The 16,210-nt window shown below is 35.8% G+C and overlaps 1 protein-coding gene across 2 annotated transcripts; it reads left to right on the top strand.

Annotated features, from left to right (window-relative positions):
* The first annotated feature begins 4,929 nt into the window (after positions 1–4,929).
* Positions 4,930–14,822, top strand: LOC132158014 (protein lin-28 homolog A-like). Of its 2 annotated transcripts, none has more exons than XM_059567258.1 (4): positions 4,930–5,069; positions 6,138–6,313; positions 10,366–10,550; positions 14,134–14,822. In XM_059567258.1, exons 1-4 carry the CDS (start codon positions 5,060–5,062, stop codon positions 14,342–14,344), a joined length of 582 nt encoding a protein of 193 aa, XP_059423241.1. In that variant the 5' UTR covers positions 4,930–5,059; the 3' UTR covers positions 14,345–14,822. The 2 variants fall into 2 exon arrangements, with proteins under 2 accessions (XP_059423241.1, XP_059423240.1); XM_059567257.1 differs by lacking the exon at positions 4,930–5,069 and adding an exon at positions 5,137–5,394.
* The last annotated feature ends 1,388 nt before the right edge of the window (positions 14,823–16,210 follow it).

The following is a 16,210-nucleotide window of genomic DNA, read 5'->3' as shown; positions in this document are numbered from 1 at the left end:
TCCATGTGGTGCCAACATACACCATGAGCAAAGCAACTGGATTCAACTTTTTTTTCCTTGATATTTTTGGGGGGTTTTACCTATCTAGTTATGAATGACAAAAATAAAAGGCATGCAGCTGTTTTTAAGCAGTTAAAAATACATAAATTATCTTATTATGTGCAGCTTGGACACGGAGTCGATCAAAATAAGACTAGGAGCATATCTTTAGCAAAGCAGCACAGAGAGCTACTTCTGGACACTTCTGAAATGAGCGCGGTGCGGCTGGTATAAACACAAGCCAAAGAGTACTTAAGAATCTATATCGTAAATACACAAAATTTGACCAATCAGATTATTCGGTCCAAACATTAGGATCTCTCAATGTATGTATTTGCATTTTTCTGCGCACCTTTCGCGCAGACACAATATGTTATCATTTATTATGTTATCGCAGACTGATCAAGAAAAGAAGGCATTATTGTTATAATATTATGTGCTTTGTACTGTAATGTTTCCTCACCAGTGAATTACACATGAGTTCAGTCTCTCTCACTAGTAAATACCAACCTGTTTGTTCTTCAGTATCTTCAGTGGGTTTCATTCTGCAGGGTTCTTGATCTCTCATCATCTCTCGGTCCTCTTTAATAAACTCAACCTTTGCAGATTTCAGCTCTTCCTGATGCTTTCTTCTGCACTTGTAAATTGATGGGAATATTCCAGCATTTACTGGTGAATTGCTGAATGTGTGATTGTTGTGGAAGGAGCTTCGCTGAACATGAATTTCTGTGTGGAAGAAGTAGATTTTCCAAAATCATCAATACATCAGTTACTTGGTGTTTTTATTTTTATTATTATTAATATTAATATTACACATTTAAGCATTTATGTGAGTGCAATATTTGTTAATTTAATATGTCTGGCTTCCAGTACAATTTTATCATTTACTGTACTTGGTTATACTTCTCAATTTTTCCCTGTAGCAGGTAATGAATCAGAAGTCTCGCACATTTGTAGAAATCAGCTTGCTTCTGCATTAGACAATAATGTGGATAACGGCCAGAGGTTGTATTATTATTGGGAGATTGGAAAAAGCATAGTGGCCAACTTGGATCATGTAATGCACCTCATTCAATACAAAGTTAATCATACAATGGCCTCTAGTCTCCTGAATGTCAAAATTTTTCCAAGTATAAGCCTCATTAACATGACATTTAACAAATTTAAAAACAAACACGCTTGAAGTAGGTTCATAGTGACAGGAATTACTTAATATACTAGGTATACTGTTCTCCCTTCATGTATAACTTTTCCAAAGTCTGACAGCAAGCTGAATTCGAGAAATTAAAGGTTCAGTTTTAGCATTTATTGCATCCGACCTCTACAACAGACCAGCCACCAATGGATCTCTAGTTAGTCTCATTTCTAAACGTGTCCAAATAACTCAAATGACAATATACAGGTTACAAGAATGTTGTTCCTATTACACACATTTGCAATAATAAATTAGATTTTTATATATCTCCAAAACATTTACGATTAGCATTGAAAAGGCTTAAGAGAACATGCTATGCGTATAAATGACAACGTCTTATCCACTTTACACATTAATATCAAAAATACGTCACCCAAATCAAGTAGAGAAAGAAACTCACAGCTATTGCTCTTCAAAGCAAGGCTTGATAACGATTATCCAAAAACACCAGCGTGTTGTTCAGCTTCAGGAGGGTTGACAGGTTTTCGCAACAATTTCTTCTTCTTCTTCTTGGCTTTTGCAACTTGAAATTATTGCATAGCGCCACCTACTGTACAGGAGTGTGTAGAGGGACTTGCCTGATACTTCACATTGAGGGGGGGGGGGGCGGCTAAACAAAGCTTTGAGTTTATTTCCATCCCTCGTTCCCTTAGAATATCTTGTAATGTAATTACAATAAAATGTCATTCATAAAAATAAAAATTCAATAAAGTAGAAATGTTTCAAAACATACAGTTAGAGAGTATTTTATTAGTATATTAGTGCCTCATACCTTGTGATATGATACTGGTAAAATTGCACTCGTATGCATCATTTCAAATACATTCTCTCCCCCAAAGAGTCGAGAAGTTGTTAATTAATCAAACAGGCCTGTAGAGTGGTTCATGATTAGTACAGTTATGTTTGCTTATTTGTTCATATAAAAGCGTAGCCATATTATAGAGATATAAAACCGTAAACTGGCCTTTCATATATCTAGACAAAAATATATAATATCTTATTAGAGACCTTTGGGAACAAAACTGAAGTATATTAATTATATAAAGTTTCAAGTTATTAATGATTACAAATTTTGTAGCATTTAGTTAACTTTAATGGTCTTTTTATTGCATTTAACCAGCAGATGTCCTCAGAATCAACCATTTGCTCCTACAAATAAATACATTTTGTTTGTTTATTTATAAAAGGGATTAGCTCTATAGGAGCAGTGACATATAGCCTGAGTAATCTTTACATGAAGCATTCTGAACACATCAGATTGTTAGCCACTTTAACCTTCACTTCTTTACTGGTAATAGATGTGGACTTCGATAAAAACAATGACCAAACAGTTCTGAAACCATGTTTATTATATGCAAATATTAATTTTTATTAAGATTACTTTCTTTTACATAGATTATATAGAATTATAAAAAGTAATGAAATTCATTGTAACATTAGGAAAGGTTGAAATTGGACTCTATCTAGAACATTCATAATTGACTTTCACTGCTCTCTCTGGAGAGTGACAAACATTTTCATTGTGTATAGTTTGTGTACAAATGCATGTGAATAGAAGACTTTGACTTCTAATCAGTTACTTTTTAAAGAGTTATTTGTCCATAAAAATATGTGAAAGACCTGATAAAGCGTGTAGTCTTTCTATTGTTATAAAAAGAAATTGAGGGTTTTCCACACAGAGAAATGTTCCAGTTGATAAATACTGCATGACAAACACAGCTATAATTAGTTTGTTGTGCTGTTGTTAATTTATCAGTTATAGAAGAACTCTTTATATATATATATATCTTTAGCATCAACTGATACTGTAGCTCTTTATAACATGGACTATGTTACAATCATGACCAGCTAAACAAACAATTTCCCACACTATGTTCAGAGCCCTGATGGAAAATGCACTTTTTGCTGTGTAAAATCTTCAAATATCTAAAAAAATGTAATGTAATGGTAGATGCAGAAACATTTTAATTTTGATTGATTATTTCTAGTTTCATCAACAAAATACAGTGTTTCAACATATTCCTTTCACCATAAATTTCATCTTTGTCTGCACTTTTCAGATAGCTAATTCTGAACTGCTCCACTACTGCTTCTTTAAATAAAAAGATCTTCACAAAAACAACCATCGTTTTAGTTCACGATTTAAAGAGCAGAAATGTCCCTTCTCTAACCCTTGTGATGTGATGTATATGCAGCTTAATGTTTTTACAAATGTAATTGGAATTAGGGGTTATTGATAGAAAGGTTACTTTCTGCATCACCATAGCAACAATGCATTGATCAATCGGCATGCTGGTTTGATTATTGATTGTTTGGATGGGGGAGGGCATCTCTGATCACAGAATGATGATGAATGAAACGAACGCCTTTTCTAACAAACACGGTTAAAACTGGTCCAGAAACGCGTCAGAGCTCACATCTGTCATTATTCAGAGCATCACTGTGTGTCTGCTGTCTCTGGCCTTTCTCTTGGATACTCATCTGATAGTTAGTCCACATTCAAGAGGAATTTTAACACCATGATTTTATAGTTTAACTGGTGAAAGAACAATAACATCTAGCTAAATATTCTACAGAAAAGTGGGAGCTTTACGCGCACAGTTATTACTTCGAGGTTAATTTTTTATACGTATCTTTAGTTTCGTATGCTATAATAATAATTACTTAAATTCTAATAAAAAACGGTAATAATAATAATAATAATAATAAACTGCAATAATGTCAAATAAAAAGCTAACCTAAATATCATTTTGTGTAGCCTATATCTGAATCGGATCAAAAGATCGATTATATTTTTCATTTATAATAATGAATGTGTAAAATTATGTTGAATAAATAAAGTCGGAATCTGTATAAACTACGTAAAACAACAAATTGATTTATCATTACACTGGCCGGAATTTATTCCATAATGCTCAAATGTAACCTATTTTAAACAAAAATAGCTCATTATAATATGTGTGAATAGCTTCAAATTTAAACATCTTAAAGTCGCGTTTGTTGTATATATATATATATATATATATATATATATATATATATATATATATATATATATATATATATATATATATATATATATATATATATATATATATATATATATATATATATATATATATATATATATATATATATCCCTAAGTCTCGGAAGCTTTTTAAATCTTATCTGAATTATTGTACAATTAAAATGATTTAGTTCATCTTTATTCGTTGTCCTTCGTAATCACATAAGATAATAAATGAATGTAGTTTGTACTTTTCGCTTTGAAGCTGAATATGTTTCAAACTTATTTTTAATGGTCAATATGATCAGAACACAAACAGCTTATTTGAGCAGAGTGGCGTGTTTATTTTGAGCATAACTTGAGACCATTTCATTTAGAAACATAAAAAAATATATTGTGATTAAAACAAAATTTGAATTCAACAGTTCAGTAACCAATTACATGCTGAGTACCACTTAATTAAATAATAATGCAAATTTTGATGGTGTAGGTTCGCGTCATACAAACAAACAAACATCTAATGTGGGCTTTTGGTCACCTTTTGGGGGCCGGGCGTTTGCGTGTGTGATTGGCCTGTTTTGGACAAAGGGGGGCATCCATTGAGGAATTGGTGTTGGTCATCTTCGAGGGGAGAGTGACTGGGAATCACGTGGACTTGACCGAAACAGGGAGAGAGAGGGGGTCGAGCGTGAGAATCATCATCAGTTCAGAGCAGCCACCGACACACAGAGAGATCACCTGGAGAACCCAGATTTAACGCAAACACCCCACACTGGACAGCAGGAGAAGAGCATAGAGCAGGCGAAGAGAGGAACCCATGGCAGAGGGTATGTCATTTGTTTTTGGAAGTTCTGGTCCTCTTCCTGAAGGTAGCCCACATCAAGGTGTTGCTTGTTCAGGAGACGCGGGGGTTGGGGTCCACGCATTGTCTTCAGGTTTCTTCTTCTCCGTGTTTGACCCCCACTCCCTCGTGTGCGCGTGTTAGTGAGGGTTTCGTGGAGTTCCTCTTTGTTTTACTCGCGTTCCTCCCAGGACTCTGTTGTGAGGGTGTTTTCATGAGACTTGAGGAAGGTTTTAGGCCCGCGCTGGTCGCAGAAGGGAAGGATTTCATTCAGCTCAACATGGGCTCAGTTTTACACCAGGACTATCAAGGTGAAGCAGCAGAAAGTACGAGTGTGTTCTGCGACGGGATCTGGAAAAGTCTCAATCACTTTGGAAGGGTTGCCATTGAGACAAGTTAAATAGCATAAATTGATTTTTTGAAGCCTATTAATTAGGCTATTCCCAGCTTTGCGTTATGTTCTGATATTTATTTGTTGGAAGGAAAAAAACGAATATTACAATTTTGTATACTGTTTAAAAAAAACATAATAATAAGTTAAAGAATTTATCAACACATTATCAAGGCATTTCGTAGCCGTGTTACGTTTAGGTGAATTTAATTCGTTGCCTCTTTTTTCAATTAAAAAAATAATAATTTAAACAATAGGGCAAACATATGGAGAGTGTGGTAAATACTACTCGGTTACATTGCTTTCCAAGCTTCAATACAAGCTAAAACGCTTTAATTATAAATATGCAAAAATGTTTTGCATAAAACCGTTTTATTTGTAGGCTAGTTGTTTGCTACAAAACTGCAAGAGACGACTAGCTAGATATTTATTCTTTTTAAAACATTGAAATAAAGTTAAAGTGAAACGTTGGCGCGGATTTATTGTGCAAATAACTTAAAACAACATCTCATGTCAATTTGGCGGCAATTATTTTAAAATTCAAGTTTCGAATGTATGTTTCTGTTACATTCGAATTTTTAAATTTCACCTTTGAATACATGCCTGCATGCATATTATTTTCTCTTGTAAAACCAATGATGGTAAATGTAGATGGTTTTGCAGGAGGCTGTACGAAAGCAGAGGAGGAGGAGGGGCAGGCGGCGGAGGAAGACCCCCAGTCCTACCACGGCGTGGGTGTGTGCAAGTGGTTCAATGTTCGCATGGGTTTCGGATTCCTGTCCATGAGCACAAGAGATGGTGTGCCTTTAGAAACTCCAGTCGACGTTTTTGTTCATCAGGTATGTGTAGTGTTGAATATCAAGTCATTTCGAGTAAAATCTGATTTTGGATCATTGCAGAAAACAAGCTTTGTGACCAACAAAAGATTCTTACACACATTTCTTTTTTTGTTCATTAAGGTTAATCATAACAAATGAACACAACCTAAATAGCTAGATTATTAACACAATGAATATGTAGTCCTATAGCTGTTAGAGTCATTTTATAAGGATGTATTTTATGTCATAGAATAAAACATCAGAATCAGAAAGAGCTATATTGCTCTGTTCACACAAACACACACACACACACACACACACAAGGAATTTGTGTTAGGAGCTTCAGTAGGCTACAGAAAATATAAACAAAGTGCAGACACACATAAAAAGAGAGAAAATACAATAAATTATAAATAACAACAGTAATAAATACACAGAAAGCATTTTGAGCTTGTGGGTTTCTGCAGGTTTTAAAAAGTTTAAAAAGTTTTAATTCACACTTCCACAAATAAAGGCCTTAAATACATCAGAGCAGCAAATCTTAAATTGATAAAGTCCTGGCAATGTTGCATTGCTAAAGTTAATATCTTCCTTAATATTTTTGTCTTGTTTTCAAATGGAAATTGAAAAAAAAACAACAACAAATATCTGTAACTTGGTATATGGAAACTTATTTTCCTTTGAATTAAGTTGTTTTAAATAAAAGTCTGTTGGTGGACATATGTTCTTTTTCAAAAAAAAAAAAACTTCATTTGGATCAGTTTTATAGAAAAAAATGGCATCTAGCTTTTCAAGTAAATGTATACCAATTAAATAATCTTTAGACATCTGTACTGGACAAAAGACAAATACACAAAGGAAGAATGTAATTTTTATTTTTTTTTGCTGCGTGATAACTGTAAAAGTCCATATTATAGTGAATGGAGGCAGATCTAATTGAAAAGGTGTTCAAAAAACAATTGAATTAAGGATGATGGATGAGGGTTCCAACTTTTATTTGCATTTACCTCTTTCCCATTTGGAAAGCCCACATCTGAAAGCAAAAATTGCTTAGTTAGCTCTTAAATGACTGAAACAATCTTTCATGAATGTCTAAACACAAGTCAAACTCTGGTGTGGTTAGTAGTTCTCCCCTTTACCTCTTAATTCCCATGTAAGTGTCATGTCTTTAAACATCAGTCTGTCCTGTCAACCCTTGCACCTTCAAGGAAGATGCCTTTAATCTCGTTTCCTGTCATAAAGTCATTAGCAAGATACGTGAATGCTATTGAAGTAGCATTTAGGAGCTGGTTTTTGTTGAGGTGACCAACTGGGTGGCAATTTGTGTCTCAGAAACCTACCTAATTTGCAACTTCATGTACTATAGTTTGGCACATTTAACACATCACAATCCCAGTGTTATCTTGAACCATAGATTGAGAGTAGTACTGGGCATGAAGTACATTTTTGGTGTTGTTGTTGGTCTGTCAGTGATCACTGAACAAACTAAAGAGTTTGTAAAGTGGTCGATTGGGGTTTTCAGTAGCCAAAGCCAATGCAAGATGGCTGTTATAATACCATTACTTTTGGAATACATAATTGTTCATATTTACATTGAAATGTTAAGAACCGTCCCAATGGGGAGTGATCAGTTCTCTCAAACTGGATATTGGATATTGTCCAGGCCTATACATTCATTAATGATCCACGTGCTGCACACACGTTCGGTCGTGACAGCGGGCCTCAGCTACACAACATCAACTCCGCTGCTCTTTGTGAGAGCAGACAAAAGGAAAAGAGCGTGACAGATCCTTCCTTTCTTTGTGGTCTTTTGCTTCCTATTATGTCACAACATGCTTGCTTGAGATTTCTCCATCACCTGTGTGACTGTCACAAATGGACCATGCATGTCCATACAGTACGGATCTTGTGAACTTGCTCACTTCATAGGGTTTTTACTGTAGGGAGAGCTTTAAAACATGCCTCGGAGCATCAAGGGGACATCGGTGGGAGGAAGGGAAGTTGGGGGTTGTGGGGGGTCACACGTGTCTAGGGAAATGGGTTAACGGTCACTTTGACCGACACACAATGGAAGTACTTGAAAGGGAACACTGCATCTGCCACAACATAGTTGTAACCAATGATGTTTCCACAAAACGTACACAACTACAGATCCTCTTCGGCTCCTGCGGGGCCTTTTACATCACTTCAGTAAGAAGATCTGTCATACTAGTCTTCTAAGGCCAAACCCAAACCTGATGATCCACAGAGAGTGTACTTGATACATTGGTCTTATTTCTTTAAATCATATATAAAACATTCAGGAGTAGTGGAATAATAAAGATTTCTCCTTCATTTTCAGTTTACAGCAGAATTTTGACAATACGCTTTGTGCTGCATAAACTCTAACTAATATACAACACCAGTTAAATCACAACACCTAATACAGATGTAGCCTACATCATATTTTCTGCATTATAGTAAAGAAAATGTTATGTTTGCATAACTGTAGGCTACTTACAACTGGAGGAGGGAGATAAAAATGTTGTGTGTTAATCATTTATGCATTTGGCAGATGCTTTTAGTCAAAAGTAAAAAGCCCACGTTTACTTTTTTTTTTATGAGTTCTATCAACATGATAAGATCTGCAATGCATTTGCTGCATGACATCGCATCACTGCCATTGTTTGGTGGCAGAAACTTTAAAGTGCAGGGTAGCATTAGTTGTCTGTGAGTATGTCCTGTAAAATGCTTTCTGTTAAAGGAATAGTTCACCATGAAATGAAACTATCATTTACCCAACTCATCTTGCTCCAAACATATGATTATCTTTTTTTCGTTGAACACAAAAGGTGAATTTTCTGAGGACTATGCTAGTCTCACTATTCAATGAATGCAATGGCAATAAATATGGACTGAGGCTTACAAAATATAAAAAAGAACATAAACGAGTACATGCATATCTTCCCAAGCCACATGATAGCCTTGTGTGATGAACTCAACTCGATTTTGTGAGGAAATCATTCAGACCAGTTTTGTGAACCTGATGAGCAAAAAAAAAACCCTATTTATATACTTTTACATTTATGCATTTGGCATACATTTCTATCCCAAGTGACTTACATTGCATTCAAGTTATACAGTACATTTTAAGCAGATCATGCATTTCCAAGCAATCAAACCCACGACAGATGAATAAAAAAAAAGAAATAAAAAAAGCATTAATGGATGAATCGATCACAATATGAACAATAACATGAATCTAAATAGAAAACAGTTGATGATCAGACAAGATTTTCATTTGAGGCTGACTTTAAGAATTCCTTGTGTTATTGTTCATAGAAAAGAAAGGCATTTTGCGGCAGGAGTGTGAGTAAATGATAGGTGAACTATTCCTTTAAATAATTAGTTCAGGTGCTCATTTACACTCTGCTACGGGAGCTAATTCGGGAGAAAATGTTCGCCCTCAGGATACACTAAAGCCAAGCAACCATGTAAAGAATTTTTCTGGACCCCACAGCATCTTCCCAGTGTTCAGTGTGGGGGATTAAGAGACCTGTGTGTGATGTGGGGGATGTGTGTGTGTGTGTGAATCAGGAATGCTGTAACCTGGGTCGGGGGATGGTAAGGCCTGGGATTTTCACACATAAATCACTCGCTTTCTCTTTCATATCCCATAAGAACATACATCATCACATACTCAGCTAGTTAAAGGCATAGTTTAGCCAAAAAAGAAAATTTGCTGCAAATGTACTACCCCTCAGGCCATCCGAGATTTAGATGAACAGATTTGGAGAAATGTTGCATTGTATCACTGTCTCAGCAATAGATCCTCTGCAGTGAATGGGTGCCGTCAGAATGAGAGTCCAAACAGCTGATAAAAACATCAGAATAATTCACACATTCCTTTAATGCTGTGATCCTCTGGGACCTGTTCTACAGCAACACAAACACTGATGATACCATACCACAATGATGTTTTATATTTCAAACCCAACTGCAATTTCTTGCCTTGTGCATGTTCCTATATGAATGTGGAATTGGTCCAGTGGCCTTACTGACAATGTTTTTCTGTCCTTGTCTGCCGCTCTCAGAGTAAACTGCACATGGAGGGTTTCCGCAGTCTGAAGGAGGGAGAGGCTGTTGAATTCACGTTCAAGAAGTCCTCCAAGGGTCTGGAGTCTCTGCGGGTGACGGGTCCTGGAGGAGCTCACTGTCTGGGCAGTGAGAGGAGACCCAAAGGCAAGAGTGTCCAGAAACGGCGGGCCAAAGGAGACAGGTGAGTCATCTCAGAGCTATACACTCTTTGTTTTCACACTGATGTCTTAGAAGAACCATTTTGGGTTCCCCAGTCAACCTTTCAGTGATCGGAGAAGAACATTTGAATAATCTGAAGGACACTTTTCCACTATTAAGAGCCATTTGTACAATGGAAAGTTTCTTTGGATGGTAAAGGTTCTTCATTGAACCCATCAATGTCATTTAAAAATATATCATTTAGTATTTTTACAAATGGGGCAATTGGAAAAAGGCTAGTTTCCTCTTCATTACTAAGACTCCAGGATCTTTCTTAACTTATCAACAAAAATCCAGCAGCGTTATTTTAAGTTTTGTGCCATTAGAATGCCTTGTTTGGCTGGTCAATCCTGTTCCATGTCATATTCATGTTAAATAAAAAAATATATGTATTTTATTATGACATCATAGAGCAACTAGGGGTCATATTTTGTCTAATTTTGACATGGAATCTTTAATTGTAAAACTAAATCCTGAACTTCAAATATTTAATAGAAATGTCACTGGGTCAGTACCTTTTTAAGGTAAAATAAAATTAAATTAATGCATTTAGCAGACACTTTTATCCAAAGTGATTTACAGTGCATTCAGGCTAACATTTTTTACCTAACATGTGTTCCCTGGGAATCGAACCCACAACCCTAAAGGCTACATATTGTAAGTGTACATACTATAACCAAAATGGTACATATATTTAAATGGTAGCAATCCAGTGATATCTATTGTACATTTTCTGAGAGTGTAACAACTTAATTACTAAAACACACCTTGTAGTTTAATGGCTTTGAGTTTAATGTTCAATTGAAACTGTCAAACTGATATTTATAATTTGGAGTTCATTAATTTAGCTAGAGGTGGCAGAATGCAGTTTATTTAAGACTTTTGGTGGGCCTTTCTTCAGCATCAGTGTGTAGCGCTATAAAGTGTAGGTTTTATCAGCCCACAGGGGGAGCTTGAAACCCTCACTCTTCAGAAATGTGGTTTGGTCACCTCTACCCTTTCACCAGTTCCTCCCTTCCCCCTCCTCTGACCTGGGTTAGGGCTGCATGGACTGTCGATGTGACCCGGATCAATAACTGTTTAAAACGCCTGGTCACTGATGCATTTATACCTGATGGATATCCCCCAATCGGCTGTTGTTTAGAAAGAGGACTCAGTGTTAACATCTAAAAGTCACTTTAAATATTAACTGCAAGGATGCAGTTTTATATTAGATTTGTAAAAAGTAAAACATTATGCCAGAATTTTGGTACATTTGATTAAAGAATGTTCTTTTGAGTTTATTTTATGCAATTTTTTGCTCCCATATGGTACCAAAACAAACCTTTCTTAGCTCTCCGTGCGATTGGAAGTTAGAGGCGTATCATGTGGCCCATCAGTCAGTCCGTTCTGATCACTGTGAAAGACACTGTGTTGACAGTATCAGATTGTTGTATCCTCAAAGGGTCTTGCCAGGCTTGCGTTCGATACATCCCTGGAGCATGTTAGCCCTTTAAGAAAACCACATCTGTCCATCATGGTTATTCATTCATTTGAGTGGACTCTCTGCATTGAGCTTCAATGTTTTACGGAAGCAGTCTTTGTGAAAAAGAAGTACACTGTTGCAATCTTTTAAAAAATACTGCTTATTACAGGAATGAAATACGTACTTTAAAAGAATGCACTTAAGAAACAATATAATGTTTAGGCACTTAATAGCATGCTATATAAAATTAAATGACCATACATTTTAGTTGAAACTTATATTACATGCAATTAGTATAAAAAATTATATTGAAACATGTATGTGATGTATTTAACTTTACTTGTAATTACACATTTATAATGATAAAGTTGCATTTCAACACATTTAAAATGTATTCATTTTAAACATAACATCAAATAAATCCCTACAATTGAAATGATGTATTTTACATGTGCTTTAGTATGTGAATCAACACATCAAAATAAGTGTACTTCTTTAAAGCATGACAACAGTTTATTAAAACATAATGTACACAAAGTAAAACTTTTACTTTGATTTTATCACGAAGTGCACTTTTTAAAAAGTGACCATACGTGATGTTAATGAATAAGAAAATGTATAATTTAAGGTACACTTAAGTGTCTTTTTATTTCTTTAATGTTATCTGCAAGCTTTTGAAAAAACATTTAAAACTTTAAAATTTAAACACTACAAGTGTACATTCAGTACAATTAAACACACTCCTTTTTTTCACAAGGGAGTGCAGAATGCAGAGAAAAAAATGCTGCAGTTTATTTAATTGATAACAGATGAAGGTGCCCGAGAGGGGTCAGGGGTCAGGATTGCCATGGAAACTGCATGTGTTTAGGGACTGGGTGGGGTGTTTGGGGGTTAGGATGGCAAGAGGTCATAGTTCATAGGTTGCTGCTGCAGATTTTTTCAAACAAAGGCCATCATTGCCTTCTGCCCGCTTGGCCTGCTGTCCGTCTGTGCCGTGTGACGAAGGCCTTGGGTCAGTGCCTATAAACCAGAAGAAGCCACTATAGTGTCCCTCAAAAGTCCCCCGTGCCCTGCGGTCACCCACATGACCTCAGCTGAGTGGACATAAATGCAGCAGCCACTGCCCCATACCAGGCACCCATATGCCCCTGGGAGCTCCGCACATGGCCCTCCTCTAAATAACTGTGTTCACTCTGACAGCCTGGGCATGAATGGACATTCAGGAAAACCTGGTGCAAAATACAATTGGTTAGATAAAAAAGAAAGGAAAGTGTATTTTAATTGGAATATTTGCTCACACTCTGATGGCAAACATTAACCCTATAAAGCCTACAGGTCCTATTTAATACACACATTTCTGAGGCCTGATCAAATCTTTGCTGAAAAAACTTTTTATACACAATATATCGCATGCCTTCAGTTATCAAGTAAAAGCTCTTTTATTCTAATTGTACAAATGTCCACCTTCAACTAGTGCTTCACGTGTGTTTTTGTTCTGAAATCTATAGATTTTTATAAATTAAGCATAAGTATAACTTTGATATTGTTAGTAATGTTGAGATGGACACTCACTGGACTTACTTGATTGTCCATACATCATTTTTTAGAACAATCATGTTCAAATGTGATTCTCAAATATGATCATCATCAGGCTTTTGAGGAAAATGTATTTGTTCATCTCTCAGTCATCATTGCATTGCATAAAACTTTGATCATAAAACTAGTCATATAAATATCATCTTACTAAGACATTATTGGGAGATGACAACTGAATGATAGATATATGCATTTTATATAAGAAGTCTTAGTTTTTCTGTTATAAAGTGTTCAAAATATGCATTTTCAGTCCCCAAAATGCTGTTGTCGTGTAAACGAACAGACAAAACTCATAATAATGTTTCCAGTTTTTGGCTGAAAACGTCGTCGTGAAAACTGTCCCTTAATCACTATTTTATATTCCCAAAACTATTCTAAAATTCAGAGTTTTATAAACCCCATCCCAGATTTTAACAGGATTTGAGTTAAACCTTACTGTAAGACACTTAAGTGATTTTATTCATAATTGTGATTAAGAAAAATTCTTATTATAATTGTCCTGCAGGTGTTATAATTGTGGTGGTCTGGACCACCATGCCAAAGAGTGCAAGTTGCCTCCCCAACCCAAAAGATGCCATTTCTGCCAAAGTGTTGCGCACATGGTCGCCAACTGCCCCGCCAAAACCCAGCAGTCATCTCCGGGGTCTCAGGAAAAGTCTAGTGGTGTCAAAGAAGAGAAAGCGGAGCACAGTCATTCCCCACCACCCACCGACTGAGACAGCAGAGGACGGTGGGGCCACGCTTGAAAACCAATCATATCACTATACTGAAAAAAAAAAAAACAGAAACAAATGCTAATGCTGCTGTTGGAACTCCCTCAGGTCTATAAAAGCAACAGATGAGAGGAATGTAACTTTTTTTATTGGTTTAAGACTCAGGAATAGAGCTGCTCTCAGGAATTTCAGTACAATGTTTGGTGTACAGAAGTAGTTATCTCATATCTCACTAAGGGGACGCTTACACGACAATGATGGACTAAAAATGGAAATGTTTTCCTTTGCTTTTTTTTATGTTGTGAATTCAAACGTTGTCAAAATGATCCCCGTTTATACTAATCCAGGTAAAAGACTGAAAATGCTGTATTATATATGCCAGGCCAGTAGTTGGCAATGTCACTTTGTACAGAAACACTATGCACACATGCATTCTTACATTCTCACGCATTCCTACAGATCGAACATGTTATAAAATTTCCCCCCAAAAAATCACGTTTTTGTAGTTTTCACAGAGACAACAATGGTATCGTTTTACAAAAATTTCCATTTTCAGTCCTTATTTTAATGAATGGCCAAAACGCATAAAATGTTTTCCATTTTTAGTTGAAAACGTCATAGTGTAAATGGCCCCTAGGTGATTTTCAAAAGTGTTTTCTCTACTGTCTACAGCTTGTCTAGAGTTGCCGCAAGGAATATACTCTTATTCTTACAGATTAGTGACTGATCGATGCATTTGAATGTTTGATGTATTTTGTGGTGCTTTTATGAAAATGTTTTGGGGGTGTTTTAGGGTGGGTTTGAGTTGGGGATTTGGCAACTGCCAGTTTTGCTATAGACTCTCCTGATCACTAGGGACCAAATGAATGTTAAACCGCTGACCTGGTTTTCTCAGCCAGCGGCTCATTTTACACGTGTCCAAATCTGTCATTAGTGAACTGCGGTTATCTTCAAACAATAACTCAATCTATTAGACATGAAAGTACATAATCAATCACACTTTTATCTCTAAACTTCAGTCTACAGTCAAATCTCGGCTTGATGTTTGCTATCTTGTCTTAAATGCTGCTGATCTGTGTGTCTGCTAGCAATATATTTTGTTATTTGTCTTTGACAATTGGTCTCAGGGGTTTCATGGAGCAAGATAGAGAGAAATAAGTTATTCTTTTGAACAAATGTTGCCCATTCCTACGTCGATGGTGAAGACATTGGCTCCTTTCTCTAGCCTGTATTGATTGGAATGTATTTAACAGCCTTTTACTCCCATTTTACAGGAGAGCTGAAAGACTTGACATATTTAATATATATACATATATATATAAATAAACATACTGCTTATGAAAACCTTGTATTAGCATTTACTCATAGTATTTATTTATAGCAACATGTTCTGCATCTTCTCCACAATGTTAAAGAGACTCAGGCTCAAGTATCTCAGAATTATTTCCTAAAATACCTCAGCCATAATGTTCCACGAATCGGTTGACATTGATGATTTGATTTGTGTGTGTTTGTGTTTTATTGCAATGATTTTGTTACATCATGGATCATTGTGATTTCTCTCTGTCTGTGTTGAAGTCTGCACTGCTCTCTGCCTCGTCTTACAGATTTATGCTTTATTTTTCAGTCGCTATTTGACCTATAAATGCCTTTAACCTCAGTGTTGAATCATGACTGAACTCAGGAATGTCAGATTACTCAAGGAGTGTGAGGAAGACACGATTTGTGACACGAATTGTATTATTTTATTATACTTTCATACCATTATAATCATTCTAATTATTGACTTTTTGATATGTGTGGATCAAACAGGAATGTATATCCTATCTAGATATGTTGTGGTTGCCTCTTACATAAACTGGAAACATT

This window comes from Carassius carassius, chromosome 15 (genome assembly GCF_963082965.1).
Source record: "Carassius carassius chromosome 15, fCarCar2.1, whole genome shotgun sequence".
NCBI classification, from domain to species: domain Eukaryota; kingdom Metazoa; phylum Chordata; class Actinopteri; order Cypriniformes; family Cyprinidae; genus Carassius; species Carassius carassius.
The sequence above is the reverse complement of the archived record's forward strand: the minus strand, read 5'-3'. Positions and strand labels throughout refer to the sequence as shown.